Raw genomic sequence first — 23,541 nt, forward strand, 5'->3', positions numbered from 1 at the left:
AAACAACTGTGTTTACTCTTTTTAAATCAAAATGACAAAAGAAAATACCCAAATGACCCTGATCAAAAGTTTACATACCCCAGTGACTTTGATCTGATAACATGCACAAAAGTTGACACAAACAGGTTTGAATGGCTAATCAAGGTTCCAATCCTCACCTGTGACATGTTTGTTTGTAATTAATGTGTGTGTATAAAAGGTCAGTGAGTTTCTGGGCTTCTGACAAACCATTGCATCTTTCATCCAGTGCTGCACAGATGTTTCTGGATTCTAAGTCATGGGGAAGGCAAAATAATTGTCAAAGGATCTGCGAGAAAAGGTAATTGAAATGCATAAAACAGGAAAGGGGTATAAAAAGATATCCAAGGAATTGAGAATGCCAATCAGCAGTGTTCAAACGCTGATTAAGAAGTGGAAAATGAGGGATTCAGGTAGACCAGCAAATATTTCAGCCACAACTGCCAGGAAAATTGTTCGAGATGCAAAGAAAAATCCACAAATAAATTCAACTGAAATACAGGACTCTGAAATATTGTGGTGGGGCTGTTTCAAGATGCACAATAAGGAGGCACTTGAAGAAAAATGGGCTGCATGGTCGAGTCGCCAGAAGAAAGCCATTTCTGCGCAAATGTCACAAAGTATCCCGCTTACATTACGCCAAACAGCACAGAGACAAGCCTCAAAACTTCTGGAACAAAGTCATTTGGAGTGATGGCTTTCTTCTATATACATAAATATATAAATATACAGTATATATACATACATATATACATACATACATACATACATACATACATACATATATATATATATACATATATATATACACAGTATATATATATATATATATATATGTATATATATACATACATATATATATATATATATATATATATATATATATATATATATATATATACAGTATATATATATATATATATATATACAGTATATATATATATATATATATATATATATACAGTATATATATATATATATACATATATATAAATACATATGTATGTATATATATATATATATACATACATATATACGTATGTATGTATATATATATATATATATATATATATATATATATATATATATATAAATAGATGCATATATACGTATACAGTATATACATATATATACATACATATTTGTAAATATATATGTATATATGTAAATATAATGTATATATGTGTATTGTATATATATATATATATATATATATATATATAGTGTCTTTGTCACACTCTTCCTCTGCAGCAAGTCACCTACGCGTGATGATAAATAATAAGGTTCAACATGTTTATTTAGAGAGGCTTCAAGTGTCTCAAAGACAACATTTACACTTTCTCTTCTTTCCCGCTTGCCGTCGGCGTTCTCTTATCTCATCACCAGACGTTTTATTCCCCCAGACATCCTCTGACAGCTTCCATGTCGCTATCTTTTCGAACTAACAATGCATTTGCGTTGAGAAGAGTTTATGTATTCGCACGGCGTCCAAGCCGTCTTTGTCTTCTTCACTCGACCGGTGTTTTGTCCACAGCCCAGCAGCTAGCTAAGGACATCACATGTCTTTCCCCTCTTGATGCACCTTTTCTTTGTTTACTTCTTTCACGCTGTGAGACAGCTGCGTGCCATTAATTAACTGTTTAACAGCTCCACGATCACAAGTTACATCTGGGGAGCGGGAAAGTCGTACAAGGACAACATTTGCCCCGACTGTCACTCTCCAACTACAATTCCCCAACATTTTATGAGAATACACTCCAATTAGTCTTGTTTTCATTCCAAAACAATTGTGTAGTCGTCGTATTTTTTTATTGTTAAATATGCAAAAAGAGAATGTTCTGGGCAGCATTTGAACATTCCTCCATCCGTTCTATTATTCAGGTTGGTCATTAGCCATTGGGCTTTGGTCTATACCTGGGGTGTCAAACTCATTTTAGATGGGGGCCACATGAAGGAAACATCTACTCCCAAAAGGGCCTGACTGGTAAAATCACGGCACGATAACTTAAAAATAAAGACAACTTCAGATTGTTTTCTTTGTTTAAAAATAAAACAAGCACGTTCTGAAATTGTACAAATCATAATGTTTTTTTTTTACAATTACCTGTGGCGGTTAATAGTATATACATTTTATTTGTCGTTATTTATATTTTCTGAATAAATGATGTGATAATGTTCATCAGTCAACTCATTGGTGTTCATTTTCAATCTCTCAAGATAAAAAAAATTATATCAAAAATCAAATTACAGTTTGTTATTTATGTAGTTTGGTCATTTTCCTCGACTGATGTACTAACATCATGTGGTTTATTTTGTACATATGTAGCATCATCTACAAATATACAAATAATTGCTATTGCAACATCCGGTGGACACATTTAGAACAGCAGTTTCTTTCATTCAAAAATTTCAGCTTAAATTTTATACTTAGCAAACTCATCCCTTGGGCCGGATAAAACCGGTCCGCGGGCCTGATCCGGCCCTTGGGCCGTGCGTTTGACACCCCTGGTCCGTACTATCCTGCTGGCCCCACTATGGACTGGACTCTTACTATTATGTTGGATCCACTATGGACTGGACTCTCACAATATTATGTCAGACCCACTCGACATCCATTGCATTCGGTCTCCCCTAGAGGGGGGGTGGGGTCACCCACATATGCGGTCCTCTCCAAGGTTTCTCATAGTCATTCACATCAACGTCCCATTGGGGTTGTGAGTTTTTCCTTGCCCTTATGTGGGCTCTGTACCGAGGATGTTGTTGTGGCTTGTGCAGCCCTTTGAGACACTTGTGATTTAAGGCTATATAAATAAACATTGATTGATTGATTGATACTATCATCTGCTTAATAAAATTGATTTTTGTTTGAAACTGCTTTTTATATGTGTTGCTTATATTATATTGAGCAGACACATTTTCTACCCTTGGTGCAGATTCCCTTTTTCTTTCCTTCCTTTTCCATGTAGTCAATTTCTAGTTCTACGGTTACCATCAAGCTCAACACATTTCTTTCACCAGGAAGGTTTACCTGACACATGAAAAGTGACACATTGGGGTAGGAGGTGCATTATCCATTTAAGACGGCAGTAGAGTGTTAGATATCTTAAAATCTGTTTTGCAGCAATTCCAACTTTGACCACAGCATCAGTTGCTATGTAGAGTGGCACTTTCCATCATTTTCAGCGGACTGCATTGCAAAATGATTACACCCCCCCCCCCCCCCCCCCCCCCACACACACACACACACACACCTTCCTCTCACGCAAAATCTACCCAAGAATGAGGCCATATGAATCACTTCCCTACTGAACTGAACAATCTAAAATTATTTATTATTTATTATACATTTTTTCCCCATATATCTTTAAATATATACCTAAACAATACATATTCAAGCGCATTAAGCATTTGAGTACCATCCTTTTAATCTATTTTCCCAATATCAGATTCTATTTTATTTCTACAATGTCCTTCAGGTCAGTATAAAAATACAAACATAGGACACCAAAAAAAATAAAAAAATAAAAAAATCTTTAGCTCCAAATCTCATACAATTTTCTGACAAATTCCTTCTGGATCATGTTTTTCTTTTGAATTGCATCACCTTTTGGGTTGTTTGACTTATTTTAGTTGCACTAGATCAGGGGTCCCCAAAATTTTTGACCCGGGGGCTACATTGGGTTAAACAAATTTGGCCGGGGGCTGGGCTGTATCTATATATATATATATATATATATATATATATATATATATATAAAAATAAATAAAAATGTCCTTCTCACCCCGGTGGGGTGGTATCTGTGTCATCCTCAAGCTCGGGTCCTGGGAGTTTGAGGGGTTCTGTGCAGTATCTTGGCTGTTCCTAGGACTGCGCTCATCTGGACTGAGGCTTCAGATGTTGTTCCTGGGATCTGTTGGAGCCACTCTCCCAGTTTGGGGGTTACTGCTCCGAGTGCCCCCACTACCACGGGGACCACGCTAGCCTTGACCTTCCACATCCGTTCCAGCTGCTCTTTCAACCCTTGGTACTTCTCAAGTTCCTCGTGTTCCTTCTTCCTGATGTTGGCGTCAGCTGGGATTGCCACATCTATCACCACCACCCTTTTCTGCTCTTTGTGGAAGCTGAAGTCCCACAGAACCTTATATATATATATATATATATATATATATATATATATATATATATATATATATATATTCCGAGAGCGATGATGTCATGTTATCGATGGGAAAATGCATTTTAGACATTGATTTGCCTGAGCGGCTAGGAGACACAGAGAGTAACAAGCGGTAGAAAATGGATTAGAAAGGACAGATTATAAAAAATAATAAAAAAATAATAATAATGATAAAAAAATAACAATTTATATATATATATATATATATATATATATATACTATATATATATATATATATATATATATATATATATATATATATATACTATATATATATATATATATATATTTATATATATACAGTATATATATATACTGTATATATATATATATATATATATATATATATATATATATATATATATATATATATATATACTGTATATATATAAAAGGGTTATTATTATTTGAAATACTGGCACAATATGCCTGACGCCTCCACACAGTTTCATGGAATTAGTTGTTTTTTCTAACCTGGTGTGTTTGGCAGCCATACATGCGCTATGGAAGGACTGTATGTCAATGTTTGGATTTCACGTGTGAGGCAAAGTGATTGCATTATTCCTAATTGTCTGACTTTATTGTTCTTACCTTTTTATAATTTTCCCGTTTTTACATGTTCCAAACAGACTGAAGCTCTCTAATAGAAGGAAAGAAGGAGAAAAGCTCGACGCACCTGCTCGGGTGAAATCAAAGATGCAGCTGAGGTGAGCCAAACACAGTGCGGCTGCCTCACATCCTGCACCTGTGACTGTTGGGCCGCCGCCACCCGCCTGATGTCTCTTGACACAGGACAAGACGCCCACTGTGACTCGCTAAAAGGGCCTATTGACGGTTAGTGCGTCTATAACCCGCATGCATGTTTAATGAATACAGATGATGTGCGTATTCTATGAAGCACTTCAATGCCTGAAAGCATCTGTTGTTACACTGTGTTAAAAGCCTTTATGCCCTGGCAACTTATTTAATAAAATGCTTGCTTCTCTGCTACTTTGCTACTGAACAGCATAGACTGCCAGAGAATAGAATAGAATAGAATGGACTTTATTGTAGAGATGTCCGATAATATCGGACTGCCGATATTATCGGCCGATAAATGCTTTAAAATGTAATATCGGAAATTATCGGTTTCAAAAAGTAAAATTTATGACTTTTTAAAACGCCGCTGTACGGAGCGGTACACGTACGTTGGGAGAAGCTGTTGCGTTTCCCAGTCAGCAGCCCCTCCCCAATCCCCTCTCCCACACAATACACAAGAGTTGACGACTGCAGTAACAGAAGTTTACCGCCGACGCTTGATGACCTCATCAAACCGCCGCGAGCGGAGCATAACAACAACAAGAGTGTGTTGTTGCCGGTGCTGTAGCCGTGGCTAACAAGTCAGCTCGCTCGTTGACTGACTAACGACACCATGTCTGTGGTTTGGGATTATTTTAAAGTGTGTCTGACGGATAAAAAATTGGCAATTTGCAATGACAGCAAAAAGTTGGTTATGCGAGGAGGAACCAAGATGTCTTCCTTTAATACGAGCAATTTGATCTCCCACCTCTTCAAGAATCACAAGGAGATACACGATGAATACAAGCGCAAGATGGATGAAAAGCAAACACCGGAAAAAAGTAGTACCACACAGTTGTCGCTTAAAGACTCCGCCGAGAAAAAACAAAAATACAACAAAAACCACCCCTGTCTCAACGCAGCATTTCAGAAGCTCTGGCTGAATGGTAGGCCACTTCAAGCACTCACCACTAGCTTGTAGCACATTTGTGTTACTCATACAAATATGTTAGAGCAGGGCAGATTGAGCCCAATTTATAATTTTCTGTTATTTAGTATACCAGGCAGTCTTGCACTAAAGGAGGACTATGTTATTGTTTACTTTATTACTCTAGTATACTCTGAACTGAAGCTGTGTGCCTTCATTGTTTCTGTAGCTGTTGTTTTGAGGCATGTTTAAAAAAAATAAAAAATAATGCACTTTGTAAAAGTCAAGGTATAGTAATTCCAAGCTGCTGTTTTGAGGCATGTTAAAAAAAAAAATAATGCACTTTGTGACTTCAATAATAAATTTGGCAGTGCCATGTTGGCATTTTTTTTCCCATAACTTGAGTTGATTTATTTTGGAAAAACCTTGTTACATTGTTTAATGCATCCAGCGGGGCATCACACAAATTAGGCATAACAATGTGTTAATTCCACGACTGTATATATCGGTATCGGTTGATATCGGAATCGGTAATTAAGAGTTGGACAATATCGGAATATCGGCAAAAAAAGCCATTATCGGACATCTCTACTTTATTGTCATTATATTAGCATATAACGAGATTAAGGACTCCAATTTAAGGTGTGGTAGTGGAAACAAATATGGAATAAAAATAAATCACACAAGTAGTAATAAAGATAAAAAATAAGAATTGAAAGAGAGTTGACATTGGTTGCCAAACGTAGCAAATATGGATGTTTCGGAGGCTTGATTAAGGCTTAACCTTCAATGTGGTTTGCAAAAGGGATCACACGATAGTATCGGCAGCTGATAAATATCGACTGATGGCAATTATGACGTCACATCGATAATTCTGATAATAAAACATCAACCGATAAGATAAGCCGATAATAATAAAGGCTTACCATCTTCGTGTTTGTCGTTTTTTTCTCTGTTGTGGCTCCTCAACCCATTAACTATGGCAGTGTTTTTCAACCACTAGTGTGCCGTGAGATACAGTCTGGTGTGCCGTGGGAGATTATCTAATTTCACCTATTTGGGTTAAAAATATTTTTTGCAAACCAGTAACTATAGTCTGCAAATGATGTGTTGTTGTTGAGTGTCGGTGCTGTCTAGAGCTCGGCAGAGCAACCGTGTTATACTCTTCCATATCAGTAGGTGGCAGCCGGTAGCTAATTGCTTTGTAGATGTCGGAAACAGCGGTAGGCAGTGTACAGGTAAAAAGGTGTTTAATGCTTAAACCAAAAATAAACAAAAAGATGAGTGCCCCTGAGCAAAGGCATTGAAGCTTAGGGGAGGCAATGCAGAACGAAACTAAAACTGAACTGGCTACAAAGTAAACAAAAACAGAATGCTGGACGACAGCAAAGACTTACTGTGGAGCAAAGACGGCATCCACAGAGTACATCCGAACATAACATGACAATCAACAATGTCCCCACAAAGAAGGATACAAACAAATGAAATATTCTTTATTGCTAAAACAAAGCCGATGCGGGAAATATCGCTCAAAGGTAGACATGAAACTGCTACAGGAAAATACCAAAAAAATAGGAGCGCAAGACAAGAACTAAAACACTACACACAGGAAAACAGCGAAAAACTTAAAATAAGTCACGGCGTGATGTGACAGGTGGTGACAGTACACCTACTTTGAGACAAGAGCTATATTGATGCATGCTTGGTTATGGTTTAAAGTCATATCTAACACTTGTGAGAAGGACTTTTTACTGTCAACAGAGTTTCATTTTTTAATGATTTCTGCTGGTGGTGTGCCTCCGCATTTTTTCAACGCAAAAAATGTGCCTTGGCTCAAAAAAGGTTGAAAAACACTGGGTTAACATTTTCTTTATCCTGCATCCCTAGTTTGCAACCAGCCAATGTGTCTCCCAGTGGAATGGAATAGCGATACGCATCCTTGCTGACTTTATAACCTCAGTGTAAAACAGGTCATTCGGGAATATTTTTAAATAGTTGAATAATGTAATGTGCATAAACAAAAGTCAGCTATGGCATCTGACCCTTGTTATATCCTAATGCAGCTGTAGGCTGCCATTAAAACTAGATTATTAGGAAAATATCTTGGTCATTATTTGCATGTGAAAGTGTGCCTTTTAAACTGCCACACTGACACATGAGGGCGTCAACGTGAGAACTGTACTTTGATCCCTTAATGGTGCCTCATTACACGTAGAAAAAGCAAAAAATATCCTCATTACTTGTGATGACGGTGCTGCAGTCACCACTGAGGAAAGGCATACTTGTAGGAAAGTAGGGCTGTACTGTACTAGATATCTATAATGGCCACAGGAAATGAACAAAAAAAGTGATTTAAAGTCAGCACATGATATTTTTAGCTGTCAGGTTGTAAAGCATGATGATTTTTGGCTAGGGATGTCCGATAATGGCTTTTTGCCAATATCCGATATTCCGATATTGTCCAACTCTTTAATTACCGATACCGATATCAACCGAAACCGATATGAACCGATATATACAGTCGTGGAATTAACACATTATTATGCCTAATTTGGACAACCAGGTATGGTGAAGATAAGGTACTTAAAAAAAAAATTGATAAAATAAAATAAGATAAATAAATTAAAAATATTTTATTGAATTAAAAAAAAAGTAAAACAATATAAAAACAGTTACATAGAAACTAGTAATTAATGAAAATTAGTAAAATTCACTGTTAAAGGTTAGTACTATTAGTGGACCAGCAGCACGCACAATCATGTGTGCTTACGGACTGTATCCCTTGCAGACTGTATTGATATACAGGTAAAAGCCAGTAAATTAGAATATTTTGAAAAACTTGATTTATTTCAGTAATTGCATTCAAAAGGTGTAACTTGTACATTATATTTATTCATTGCACACAGACTGATGCATTCAAATGTTTATTTCATTTAATTTTGATGATTTGAAGTGGCAACAAATGAAAATCCAAAATTCCGTGTGTCACAAAATTAGAATATTACTTAAGGCTAATACAAAAAAGGGATTTTTAGAAATGTTGGCCAACTGAAAAGTATGAAAATGAAAAATATGAGCATGTACAATACTCAATACTTGGTTGGAGCTCCTTTTGCCTCAATTACTGCGTTAATGCGGCGTGGCATGGAGTCGATGACTTTCTGGCACTGCTCAGGTGTTATGAGAGCCCAGGTTGCTCTGATAGTGGCCTTCAACTCTTCTGCGTTTTTGGGTCTGGCATTCTGCATCTTCCTTTTCACAATACCCCACAGATTTTCTATGGGGCTAAGGTCAGGGGAGTTGGCGGGCCAATTTAGAACAGAAATACCATGGTCCGTAAACCAGGCACGGGTAGATTTTGCGCTGTGTGCAGGCGCCAAGTCCTGTTGGAACTTGAAATCTCCATCTCCATAGAGCAGGTCAGCAGCAGGAAGCATGAAGTGCTCTAAAACTTGCTGGTAGACGGCTGCGTTGACCCTGGATCTCAGGAAACAGAGTGGACCGACACCAGCAGATGACATGGCACCCCAAACCATCACTGATGGTGGAAACTTTACACTAGACTTCAGGCAACGTGGATCCTGTGCCTCTCCTGTCTTCCTCCAGACTCTGGGACCTCGATTTCCAAAGGAAATGCAAACCAAACCATGTCATCTGCCATGTCATCTGCTGGTGTCGGTCCACTCTGTTTCCTGAGATCCAGGGTCAACGCAGCCGTCTACCAGCAAGTTTTAGAGCACTTCATGCTTCCTGCTGCTGACCTGCTCTATGGAGATGGAGATTTCAAGTTCCAACAGGACTTGGCGCCTGCACACAGCGCAAAATCTACCCGTGCCTGGTTTACGGACCATGGTATTTCTGTTCTAAATTGGCCCGCCAACTCCCCTGACCTTAGCCCCATAGAAAATCTGTGGGGTATTGTGAAAAGGAAGATGCAGAATGCCAGACCCAAAAACGCAGAAGAGTTGAAGGCCACTATCAGAGCAACCTGGGCTCTCATAACACCTGAGCAGTTCCAGAAACTCATCGACTCCATGCCACGCCGCATTAACACAGTAAATGAGGCAAAAGGAGCTCCAACCAAGTATTGAGTATTGTACATGCTCATATTTTTCATTTTCATACTTTTCAGTTGGCCAACATTTCTAAAAATCCCTTTTTTGTATTAGCCTTAAGTAATATTCTAATTTTGTGACACACGGAATTTTGGATTTTCATTTGTTGCCACTTCAAATCATCAAAATTAAATGAAATAAACATTTGAATGCATCAGTCTGTGTGCAATGAATAAATATAATGTACAAGTTACACCTTTTGAATGCAATTACTGAAATAAATCAAGTTTTTCAAAATATTCTAATTTACTGGCTTTTACCTGTATATTGATATATAATGTAGGAACCAGAATATTAATAACAGAAAGAAACAACCTTTTTGTGTGAATGAGTGTGAATGGGGGAGGGAGGTTTTTTTGGGTTGGTGCACTAATTGTAAGTGTATCTTGTTTTTTTTATGTTGATTTAATAAAAAAAACAAAAAAACAAAAAACAAAAAACATACCGATAATAAAAAAACGATACCGATAATTTCCGATATTACATTTTAACGCATCGGCCTGCCAATATTATCGGACATGTCTAGTTTTGGCCAGCGCATACCCTAAATGAACGTGCATGACCATATATTTATTAGTGGCAACATCTGATGTTTTTTTTAAATAAAGACTTATAAATTATGTTTTTAACACCCACATGCATCATGTTTTTGCAGATTAATGGAAGCGGATGAAAAACAAAATAGAAATATAAAAAATTAAAACAGTTCTATTAAAATAATCAAGTTGTAATAGTCATAGAAATAAAGTCCTAAGAGTTTGAGAAATGTGTGAGAAAGAGTCGCATTTTTACAATATTACGAGAAGAAAGCTGCAACTTAACAATAAAAAAGCTAATTCCATTAAAAGTGAATACAATTACAACATTTTGAGAGTTAAGTAAAAATGTTATAAGGAAAGTCATAACTCTCCAACGTTAAAAAGGTGTAATATAACGAGAAGAAAGCTGTTACATCACAATAAAAACAAGTAAATTGAACAAAAAAAATGTCATGTTTTTACAAAAATGAAATTATAATTGTTTAAGAAATCAGTGCTAATGTTACGAGGAAAAAAAGTAATAACTTTCCAAGATTAAATAAAGGTACTCTGTTACGAACAGAAAGTTGTAACACATCATATTTTTGCAGATTAATGGAAGCGGATAAAAAACAAAATAGAAATATAAAAAAAACCAAAAAAAACTATTCAATTAAAATAATCAAGTAGTTATAGAAAGTCTTTTTTGAAGAAATGTGTGAGAACGAGTCACATTTTTACAAGCTTAAAGTTGCAATATTACGAGAAGAAAGCTGTAACTTGACAATAAAAAAGTAAATTCCATAAAAAGTTCATGAGAATAAAATTACAACATTTTGAGAGTTAAGTAATGTTATAAAGAAAGTCATAACTTTCCAACATTGAAGGTACAATATAACGAGAAGAAAGCTGTAACATCACAATAAAAAACAAGTAAATTGCACAGAAATATGTCATGTTTTTACAAAAATAAAATTATAATTGTTTAAGAAATCAGTGCTAATGTTACGAGGAAAAAAAGTAATAACTTTCTAAGATTAAATAAAGGTACTCTGTTACGAACAGAAAGTTGTAACACATCATATTTTTGCAGAATAATGGAAGCGGATGAAAAACAAAATAGAAAAATAGAAAACAATTCAATACAAAAAAAAAAAATCAATTCAAATAATCAAGTTGTAATAGTTACAGAAATAAAGTCCTAAGAGTTTGAGGAAATGTGTGAGAAAGAGTCGCATTTTTACAAGCTTAAAGTTGCAATATTACGAGAAGAAAGCTGTAACTTAACAATAAAAAAGAAAATTCCATAAAAACTTCATGAAAATAAAATTACAACATTTTGAGAGTTGAGTAATGTTATAAAGAAAGTCATAACTTTCCAACATTGAAGGTACAATATAACGGAAAAAAAGCTGTAACATCACAATAAAAAACAAGTAAATTGCACAGAAATATGTCATGTTTTTACTAAAATAAAATTATAATTGTTTAAGAAATCAGTACTAATGTTACGAGGAAAAACAGTAACAACTTTCCAAGATTAAATAAAGGTACTCTGTTACGAACAGAAAGTTGTAACACATCATATTTTTGCAGATTAATGGAAGCGAATGAAAAACAAAATACAAATATAAAAAAATCAATACAAAAAAAAACAAACAATTCAATTAAAATTTGAGATGTCCGATAACATCGGCCTGCCGATATTATCGGCCGATAACTGCTTTAAAATGTAAAATCGGAAATTATCGGTATCGTTTTTTTTATTATCAGTATCGTTGTTTTTTTTTAAAATTAAATCAACATAAAAAACACAAGATGCACTTACAATTAGTGCACCAATACAGTCCGTAAGCACACATGATTGTGCGTGCTGCTGGCCCACTAATAGTACTAAACTTTAACAGTTAATTTTACTAATTTTCATGAATTACTAGTTTCTATGTAACTGTTTTTATATTGTTTTACTTTCTTTTTTATTCAAGAAAATGTTTTTAATTTATTTATCTTATTTTATTTTATAAATTTTTTTAAAAAGTACCTTATTTTCCCCATATCTGGTTGTCCAAATTAGGCATAATAATGTGTTAATTCCATGACTGTATATATCGGTATCGGTTGATATCGGTATCGGTAATTAAGAGTTGGACAATATCGGAATATCGGATATCGGCAAAAAGCCATTATCGGACATCCCTAATTAAAATAATCAAGTTGTAATAGCTATAGAAATAAAGTCTTGTTTGAGGAAATGTGTGAGAACGAGTCACATTTTTACAAGTTTAAAGTTGCAATATTACGAGAAGAAAGCTGTAGCTTGACAATAAAAAAGTAAATTCCATAAAAAGTTCATGAGAATACAATTACAACATTTTGAGAGTTGAGTAATGTTATAAGGAAAGTCATAACTTTCCAACATTACAGTAAATTGCACAGAATTATGTCATGTTTTTACTAAAGTAAAATTATAATTGTTTAAGAAATCAGTACTAGTGTTACGAGACAAAAAAGTAGTAACTTTCCATAAAGGTACTCTGTTACGAACAGAAAGTTGTAACACAATAAAAAAAAAAAAATCTTAAAGCTAAATTATTAGATAAAGTTCAAATTTTACAAGAATACAATTATAATCATTTGAGATATTAGTAGTGAAGTGAAGTGAAGTGAATTACATTTATATAGCGCTTTTTCTCAAGTGACTCACTAAGGTTAGGGGGGTAAACAGTCATAACTATGGACTGGACTCTCACTATTATGTTGGATCCACTATGGACTGGACTTTTACAATATTATGTCAGACCCACTCGACATCCATTGCTTTCGGTCTCCCCTAGGGGGGGGGGGGAGTACCCACATATGCGGTCCTCTCCAAGGTTTCTCATAGTCATTCACATCGACGTCCCACTGGGGTAAGTTTTTCCTTGCCCTTATGTGGGCTCTGTACCGCGGATGTCGTTGTGGCTTGTGCAGCCCTTTGAGACACTTGTGATTTAGGGCTATATAAATAAACATTGATTGATTGATTGATTGATTGATTGATTGAACTTTCCAAGAATAATGTTGCAATATAACAAAAATAAAGTTGAATATCCACCTTAAAAAAAACAACCAAATCTCCAAAATTTGAAATAAAAATTGGAATACGGGATAAAAAGTTCAAATCTATATGGGAATAATGTCGTAATATTACAAGTATAAACTTGAATTTATGATAAGATGAGAAGTTTTGAGAATGTTACGTTTGTAAAAAATCTGAGTAAAAAAACAACATTACCCGATTAATAAATGACAGGCGATTTGTGTTGGATTCAAGACATTCACTCGTTAAAATACTTACTGCATTCTTGTACTAAAAAAAATAAATTGTCATTTAAAGAACGTTACAACTTTACTCCCCTTTTTTCTTTCCAATTTGGCCCTAATCCTCCTTTGTATCATATTATCCTCAGCTCGGTTTCTCTAATAAAGTACAATCTCCTCTCTTACACAGAAATAAACATGAACTTGTCATGCTGTTATTTTGACTTTGCCTTTTTGAACTTGACAAACTCTCTGGGAATTTCCTGTTGTCACACACACACACACACACACACACACACACACACACACACACACACACACACACACACACACACACACACACACACACACACACACACACACACACACACACACACACACACACACACAAGATCAACCCCTGCTTAATATTTGTGGACCTTGTGCGCCAAACTCAATTCCCTGTTATAAAGCTTTCATTAGCAGCTGTTTTCGATCATTGCCAGCTGGGGTCGGTCAGCTTTGGTCTTTTAGGTTAAAATAGTGAAGTCATACAAACAAATGACTGTCTAACTGTGCGTATTATTAGTTCATTGATGTATTTGTACATTATAGGCAAACTTTTGTTTGATACATGTTCCAAAAAGCAAGATCAAAGTTCAAGAGATGCTCTTGTGTCATTGAATAAGTAGGCCTTAACATTGACAACAGTGTAATATACAGCATATATTACTGACACCTCCAATAGATAGAGTGGAACATTGTATGATAATACAATATTCAATGTGTTAGGACAGGGGTCGCCAAACTTTTTGACTTGGGGGTCGCATTGGGTTAAACAAATTTGGCTGGGGGGCTGGGGTATATATATATATATATATATATATATATATATATACAGCCCAGCCCCCCAGCCAAATTTATATATATATTACAGCCCAGCCCCCCAGCCAAATTTGTTTAACCCAATGCGACCCCCATATATATATATATATATATATATATATATATATATATATATATATATATATATATACAGCCCAGCCCCCAGCCAAATTTGGCTCCTCATTACCTGCATTGTTAGCCGCCTCACACTAGCATTTTTTTACGATTTGGAAATCACATAAACGATAAAGACATGTGTTCTTGTCTCACACAGGCATAGTGAATGATGGGCAAAATCCTAACAAAAATGCAGTTTTCCTTTGAGCAAATCATATTCACAACTATGGCTAGTAAATTTAAGGTGAATAAGGTAAACAAACATTCTGCATGTGAAGCGCAACATGTCACAGTAAGTGTGAGCACATCTTCTTGTCACGAGCACCCAGCAGTGGTCCATAAAGGCAGCAAATGTGCAACATCTAACACATCTCATTAACATTATGTTGACAGGAAAATGCAATCCTAGTTAAAAAAGTGGTAAAATAAAACTCAGTCACAGAAGCCAAGAAGAAAAACCTGCTCTCGCTTTGCTTTGCTTGGAGGAGAATAGGGTTGCTTACGAAATCAGAGCTCACCTATCCCTGGTGTGGTGTTCGGGTCTGTGGGACCCGTTTTCATTTTTTATTAAAATAAAAATTATACAATTAATTACTTTTTCAAACTGAGACTCACTGACTTTGGCTCATTTTCTGTGAAGAACATATATCAGAATACATATTTAATGACCACACACCATACACCCCCCCTACACATTTCTATTAAATACAAGATGTCCGGGTCCACTGGACCGGGACATAATAGAAGTGTAGAAATTGATGTTCTGTGTACCACACACACACACACACACACACACACACACACACACACACACACACACACACACACACACACACACACACACACACACACACACACACACACACACAGCAGGCCTAGATAGGAGGAGGACAGAGTGTAGGTACACAGAACATCAGAGGGTCAAATGTGCGAGAAAATGAGAGCAGACAGTGTTGACAAACAATGTTGCAACCTTGTGTGGGAACCGCAGGTGCAGAAACACAAAAGAAGAATCCCTGTGGGATGCAGAAACTGGCAGAGAAATGTTCCGTGCAACGTTCATATTGTTGTTACTCAGCCAGCGTTTGTGGGTCTGATGGACCCGTTGCATTTTGTGGCTTTTAATGCCTCACAATCAAACACTTTTATGTTAAAAAACTGAACAGATGTTTATTGGGATAAGGTAAACATCTGTTTAATATTTTAACACAAACGTGTTTGATTGTGAGGCATTAAAAGCCACAAAATGCAACGGGTCCATCAGACCCATAAACGCTAGCTGAGTAACAACAATATGAACATTAAACAAGGGCTACATAGTCTTCTCCAGAGTACGACGACAGAACTAGTATTCTTCTAATATTCATGGAAAATAAGTTTAATTTGCTAATATTTCCTACTCTCTTTGACTCCGTCCCCTTTAGGGCTGCAACAACTAATCAATTAAATCGATTAAAATCGATTATAAAAATAGTTGGCGATTAATTAAGTCATCGATTCGTTGGATCTATACTATGTGCATGAGCAGAGGCTACTTTTTATTTTTTATTTTATTTATTTTTTATTTTTATAAACCTTTATTTATAAACTGCAACATTTACAAACAGCTGAGAAACAATAATCAAAATAAGTATGGTGCCAGTATGCCGTTTTTTTTCAATAAAATACTGGAAAGGACAGAAATGTAGTTTGTCTCTTTTATCCGATTATTATTCGATTAATCAAAGTAATAATCGACAGATTAATCGATTATCAAATTAGTTGTTAGTTACAGCCCTAGTCCCCTTGCATAAACACTATGCAGTTGTTAAGGGCCACAATGACTAAGGGGGGGCCACATGACTATGGCAACCCGTCACTGATCATCAACATGGTCATTGTGCTTTGCAGGGCCCTCATGTAACAAGCATCCTTATGTATGCAGTGAGGAGGAAGAGGACAGTTGCAGCGATGACCTTGTCAACCGCTTCTCTGTTTTGGTGACCGTTTCTTTCTTTTTTTTAGCCTGTATGCTGTTTTCTGTAGTAGGAGAAAGAAGCACCTCCCACTGAGTCACATGGCTACTTTCAATATGATGTGCCTATGTATAAGGGGATGTGCCAAGCCAGGCAGACATCTGGGATCAACTCCAAGTAAAAAAAAAAAAGAAATGTGCTTGGATTTGTGCATACAAACACTTTAAAACATGGGTGTCAAACTCTGGCCCGCGGGCCATATTTGGCCCGCCGTGTAATTTCACTTGGCCCTTCAGGCGAAATCAAATTAACACTAGAGCTGGCCCGCCGATTACATACAGCGGCAGTGCAGTGGTAACACTGCATTCACCGCTGATTCTCGTTCACTGCTATTTCTCATACTTGTCAACCCTCCCGGGAGACTCCCAAATTTCAGTGCCCCTCCCGAAAATCATCACGTCCGCAGTCACATAATTTAAGCGGCTTCTGCACGCACACACACACGTGAATGCAACGCATACTTCATCAACAGCGATACAGGTTACACTGAGGGTGGCGCTATAAAAACTTTAACACTGTTACAAATAGGCGCCACACTGTGAATCCACACCAAACAAGAATGACAAACACATTTCGGGAGAACATCCGCACCGTAACACAACATAAACACAACAGAACAAATACCCAGAACCCTTTGCAGCACTAACTCTTCCGGGACGCTACAATATACACCCCCCCCCACACACACACACACACACACACACACACACACACACACCTTGTAGCGTCCCGGAAGAGTTAGTGGTGTGGATTCACAGTGTGCCGTATATTTCTAACAGTATTAAAGTTGTTAATATCACCACCCTCAGTGTAACCTGTATCGCTGTTGATGAAGTATGCGTTGCATTCAAGTGTGTGTGTGCGTGCAGAAGCCGCACATATCTTGCGACTGGGCCGGCACGTTGTTAGAATGTATGAAAAGCGGACGTGACGACAGCTCGTAGAGGACGTTAAAGGCGGTGCCTTTAAGGCACGCCCCCAAGACTGTGGTTCGGGTGGATTTACGAGATATAAAGACTAAAGAACACCTTCATTCGATAATGAAGGTTGCCTCAGCTCAAAGCCTGAGCCCCGACATTAATGAACTAGCATCCAAGAAAAGAAGGCAGGTATCTGGCTTGGGCACATCAGATTAGATCAGTGTGTTGCAAACTGAGCAGTTTAAAGTCCTGAATGGTTGGTTTATTCATTGTTTTTTTTTTTTTTCAAATTTATTAGCCTGTGGAAAAAGTTAATGTTGATATTTACCTCAGAAGGCTGCAAATAGAAAAGAGGCATTCCATTTTTATTTAAATTGTATTTGATATGCCATTGATATTTTTTAATTATTAATATTATTATTTGAAACTGGATTTTACATGTTACTATAAAGTTATATAAGCTTTGCTTGTTCAATATTCAATGCAAAACTTGTTTGGGTCCCTATTAAAAGGTTAATTTGTTCAACCTTGGCCCGCGGCTTTGTTCAGTTTTAAATTTTGGCCCACTCTGTATTTGAGTTTGACACCCCTGCTTTAAAACATCTACATTTTTACCTCCGTGCGTCATTTTCTTGATTAATTGATTGAAACTTGTATTAGTAGATTGCACAGTACAGTACATATTCCGTACAACTGACCACTAAATGGTAACACACAAATAAGTTGTACAACTTGTTTAAGTCGGGTTCCACGTTAATCAATACATGGTAAATTTGAACCTACATCTCAGGCTGAAATCCACGCAACCATCTTTACATGAGGCTTGTTCAACTTCGATGGCGAGAATTGCCTCATGGATTCATTTATTCTTTGTCTCTGCTAAAATCTTATTCAGTGGTGAGAGTTTTAGTTTGGTTTAAAACAACCACACTATTTAATTTTATATTGTAGTTGAACCTTTTTAAACCTGTCTAAACGACATTTGTTTTTTCATAGTTTCTTTCTAATTCATTGTGTTTCGTTTACTGTCGCAATTACCATATTTTCCGGACCATAGGGCCCACCGGATTATAAGGCGCATGAATGCTTTATTTTCGACCTTTTTTCATATATAAGGCGCACCGGATTATAGGGCGCATTAAAGGAGTCATATTATTAATATTTTCTTTCTAAATGGAAAACACTTCCTTGTGGTCTACATAACATGTGATGGTGGTTCTGTGGTTAAAATGTTGCATAGATTATGTTTTACAGATCATCTTCAAGCCGCTTTCTGACAGTCGCTTCAGGATGCGCCGTTTTATGGGCGGTCTTATTTACGTGGCTCACCTTCGACAGCGTCTTCTCCCCGTCATCTTTGTTGTAGCGGTGTAGCGTGCAAGGACGGGGGTGGAAGAAGTGTCAAAAGATGGAGCTAACTGTTTTAATGACATTCAGACTTTACTTAAATCAGTAACGGATGAGCATCTCCTCATCTGGAAACAACAACAAGGCCGGAAATGTGTCCCGTGAAAAACCGTCCGACCGGAACTCTCTAATAACTAAAGTTCCTTGGGTGAATAATGTAAACTCACTACACCGGTATGTTTTAGCGCTTTCATGGCGAGTTTACTGACAGATATAAGTACGAACTTTACACTACTTTATATTAGAAATGGCAACAGCAGAGGATGAATGTCCCATAACAAGAAGATAGAGAAAAAGAAGAAGCTTATTGACTACAATGTCGGCACGAACTACAAAGGATTTATGCAGATCCCAAATACAAATCAGCAGGTACCAGAATTTAAAAAAAGTTCCTTTTGCATAATATTGCGAAACAAAACGGCAGATAATATGTCTTACCTTATACACACACCATAATAATACTTGTATGTTTAATGCGCCGACAATCCCTCAAGTGGTGCGGCTTCATAGCTTACCAAAGTCGTACTAAAACATTTTCATAGATTTTTAAGCGCCGTGTGTAATGTTTTATATTTTTAATGGAACATATAAAATGTTGGTGTTGTTTACTTGAGTCACATTGCTATCAAATTGCAGCCTACACTTTTCTCTTATGTTTGACTGCCATCTACTGGTCACGCTTATCATTACACCATGTACCAAATAAAATTGCTTCGAGGTCGGTAAGCTAAACCAGAATTATTCCGTACATTAGGCGCACCAGGTTATAAGGCGCACTGTCGAGTTTTGAAAAGAAAAAAAACGATTTTAAGTGCGCTTTATAGTCCGGAAAATACGATAATGCTGAAGCGGCAAAGTAGTTTTGAATTGGCTTTACCGCGGTACGAGATATCAAAAACTTTTATTTCCCCTTGAACATATCAATATTATTTTTTCACCTTTTCATATAAACATTGGACATTATCATTATTTAGTTCTCAATGTAGTCTTTATGTCTTTTGTTTACACATGATTATTTGTATTAAATACACATCTTTACATAACTTATCAAATATTAATAATACATAATTTACTAATATGTAATTACATACTATTTGAACATCATTTTTGTTGGTTGATCTTTTACACGCTCCCATAGCCAAATCTACTTCTGGTCACCAAGAGTAATAGAGTAAATCCTCGTTTATCACTGTTAATTGCTTCCGGGCCTGGCCATGGTAAATAATAATTAGTAGTAGTAGTAGTAGTAATTATTAATTATAAACATACCGTATTTTTCGGACTATAAGTCGCAGTTTTTTTCATTATTTGGCCGGGCTCCAGTGCAACTTATATATGTTTTTTTCCTTCTTTATTATGCATTTTCGGCAGGTGCGACTTATACTCCGGTGCGACTTATACTCCGAAAAATACGGTAATATTTAAGATATAGCACAAAAAAACTGACTTTCTAAATACAGTACAGGCCAAAAGTTTGGACACACCTTCTCATTTTAATGCGTTTTCTTTATTTTCATGACTATTTTCATCGTAGATTGTCACTGAAGGCATCACAACTATGACATCCTTGAAGTGAAAACCATTTCAGCTCATCGAGAGAATGCCAAGAGTGTGCAAAACAGTAATCAGAGCAAAGGGTGGCTATTTTGAAAAAAAAAAATAGAATATAAAATAATGTTTTCAGTTATTTCACCTTTTTTTGTTAAGTACCGGTACATAACTCCACATGTGTTCATTCATAGTTTTGATGCCTTCAGTGACAATCTACAATGTAAATAGCCATGAAAGTAAAGAAAACCCATTCAATGAGAAGATGTGTCCAAACTTTTGGCCTGTACTGTACCAACTCTCTCGTTTGAGTCACACATTAAGAGTGTTACTAAAACGGCCTTCTTTCATCTCCATAATATCGCTAAAATTCATTCCATTTTGTCCACCAGCGACACTGAGATCATTATTCATACGTTTGTTACGTCTCGTCTTGATTACTGTAACGTTATTTTCGGGCCTCCCTATGTCTAGCATTAAAAGATACAAAGGTACAAAATGCGGCTGCTAGACTTTTGACAAGAATAAGAAAGTTTGATCATATTACGCCTATACTGGCTCACCTGCACTGGCTTCCTGTGTACTTAAGATGCGACTTTAAGGTTTTACTACTTACGTATAAAATACTAAACGATCTAGCTCCATCCTGTCTTGCTGATTGTATTGTACCATATGTCCCGACCAGAAATCCGCGTTCAAAGAACTCCGGGTTACTAGTGATCCCCAGAGCCCAAAAACTGTCTGCGGGCTATAGAACGTTTTCTATTCGGGCTCCAGTACTCTGGAATGCCCTCCCGGTAACAGTTCGAGATGCTACCTTAGTAGAAGCATTTAAGTCCCATCTTAAAACTCATTTGTATACACTAGCCTTGAAATAGAACCCCGTTTTAGACCAGTTGATCTGCCGTCTCTTTTCTGCACTGCCCCCCTCTCCTGCGTGGAGGGGTTGGAAGGTGACCACAGATGTAGCGCTAGCTGTTCAAAGTCGGCACCCGAGGTGGACCACTCATCTGTGCATCAGTTGGGGACGGATCCCCTGCTGGCCCCACTACGGACTGGACTCCCACACTGTGAACTATATCCACTCAACGTCCATTGCACCGGTCACCCAGGGTGAGGGGTCCCCACATCTGCGGTCCCCTCCAAGGTTTCTCATTGTATCCCATTGGGTTGAGTTTTTTCTCGCCCTGATGTGGGATCTGAGCCGAGGATGTCGTTGTGGCTTGTGCAGCCCTTTGAGACACTCGTGATTTAGGGCTATATAATTAAACTCTGATTGATTGATTAATACTGTACATAAGAAAACCCAGTCGACATGAAATACCAACTCCCATGTAGTCACCTTAACAAGCTGCAAACTTCGAAGCAAGATGTGGCGAAGGGCAACTTTATTGCAATACTCACGAGGCCGCAGTCAGCCTTAGCGTGTTACACGAGTAATATTAAAGACTGAAATAGGGCCCCATTTGCAAGTGTACTCAACAAGTCTTTTCTGGAGTCAGAATTCGTCCCATTCAGAGCATTTAGAAGAAACCTGTTGGTATTCTGTGATGAACACGTCTCGGTATAAAGCAAAGCCACGACAAGGAGGGTAGAGTGCATGGTCATAGTGACCTTGTCGTGTTTTAAATAGCACACACAGCTCATTTCTCGCCACGCTCCAGTTCTGACCTTGCAACGCTTCCTTGGCACGGTCCAGCTCTTGCTCCTTCTGGGCCAGCTGCACGCGGAGCTCAGTGGCAGAGAGTACGTCAGCCGAGCATCCTCCTTGGCTCTCTTCCAGGTCCTTACTCAACATATCCTTCATCTGGCGCAGCAGGTGCACCTCCTCCTGGAGCTGGGCCACCTCCTCGCGGAGCAGGACTACAACACACAGGAAAGATTGAATGAGACGTCGAATGTTTCGAGGTAGACCCTCAATAATAAGAATTCAATTCTTTCCCACACGTTTGATGTTTCGATACTTCTCTTGTATCAGAGCTCATTAAAGGCCTACTGAAACCCACTACTACCGACCACGCAGTCTGATAGTTTATATATCAATGATGAAATCTTAACATTGCAACACATGCCAATACGGCCGGGTTCGCTTACTAAAGTGCAATTTTAAATTTCGCGTAAAATATCCTGCTGAAAACGTCTCGGTATGATGACGTCTGCGCGTGACGTCACGGATTGTAGAGGACATTTTGGGACAGCATGGTGGCCAGCTATTAAGTCGTCTGTTTTCATCGCAAAATTCCACAGTATTCTGGACAAATGTGTTGGTGAATCTTTTGTAATTTGTTCAATGAACAATGGAGACAGCAAAGAAGAAAGCTGTAGGTGGGAAGTGGTGTATTGTGGCAAGTGTTGTGCCGGATAACGCACCCCCACCGTAGAATGCACCCCCTGACTGTTGTGCCGGATAACACAGCCGGTGTTTCATTGTTTACATTCCCGGAAGATGACAGTCAAGCTTTACCTGTGGAGAACCGGGACAACAGAGACTCTTGCCAGGAGGACTTTGAGTTGGATACGCAGACGCGGTACCGTGAGTACGCATGCAGCTGCGGCTTCCAAACATTTGATCACTTGCTTCGCGTGCCGCCATGTGCATGTCACGTACGTAACTTTGGGGACTGTGGGGAAATATATGTGCTGTATGAACTTTGGGGAGGTGAACGGTACTTTGGGCTGTGGGATTGAGTGTGTTGTGCAGGTGTTTGAGTTGTATTGGCGGGTTATATGGATGGGAGGGGGGAGGTGTTTGTTATGCGGGATTAATTTGTGGCATATTAAATATAAGCCTGGTTGTGTTGTGGCTAATAGAGTCTTGTGTTTATTTGCTGTTTT

At 37.4% G+C, this 23,541-nt stretch overlaps 1 protein-coding gene across 5 annotated transcripts in view; it reads right to left on the reverse strand.

The window, feature by feature from the left end:
- kazna (kazrin, periplakin interacting protein a) overlaps nt 1–23,541 on the reverse strand; it is a 475,688-nt gene that overhangs the window by 56,323 nt on the left and 395,824 nt on the right. For all 5 annotated transcript variants that reach the window (XM_061976151.1, XM_061976143.1, XM_061976158.1 and 2 more), the window contains one exon: nt 22,378–22,569. In XM_061976151.1, coding sequence (XP_061832135.1) covers nt 22,378–22,569 — 192 coding nt within the window. The remainder of the gene's footprint in view (nt 1–22,377; nt 22,570–23,541) is intronic.

The sequence above is a fragment of the Nerophis lumbriciformis genome, linkage group LG01 (genome assembly GCF_033978685.3).
Source record: "Nerophis lumbriciformis linkage group LG01, RoL_Nlum_v2.1, whole genome shotgun sequence".
Classification (NCBI taxonomy): domain Eukaryota; kingdom Metazoa; phylum Chordata; class Actinopteri; order Syngnathiformes; family Syngnathidae; genus Nerophis; species Nerophis lumbriciformis.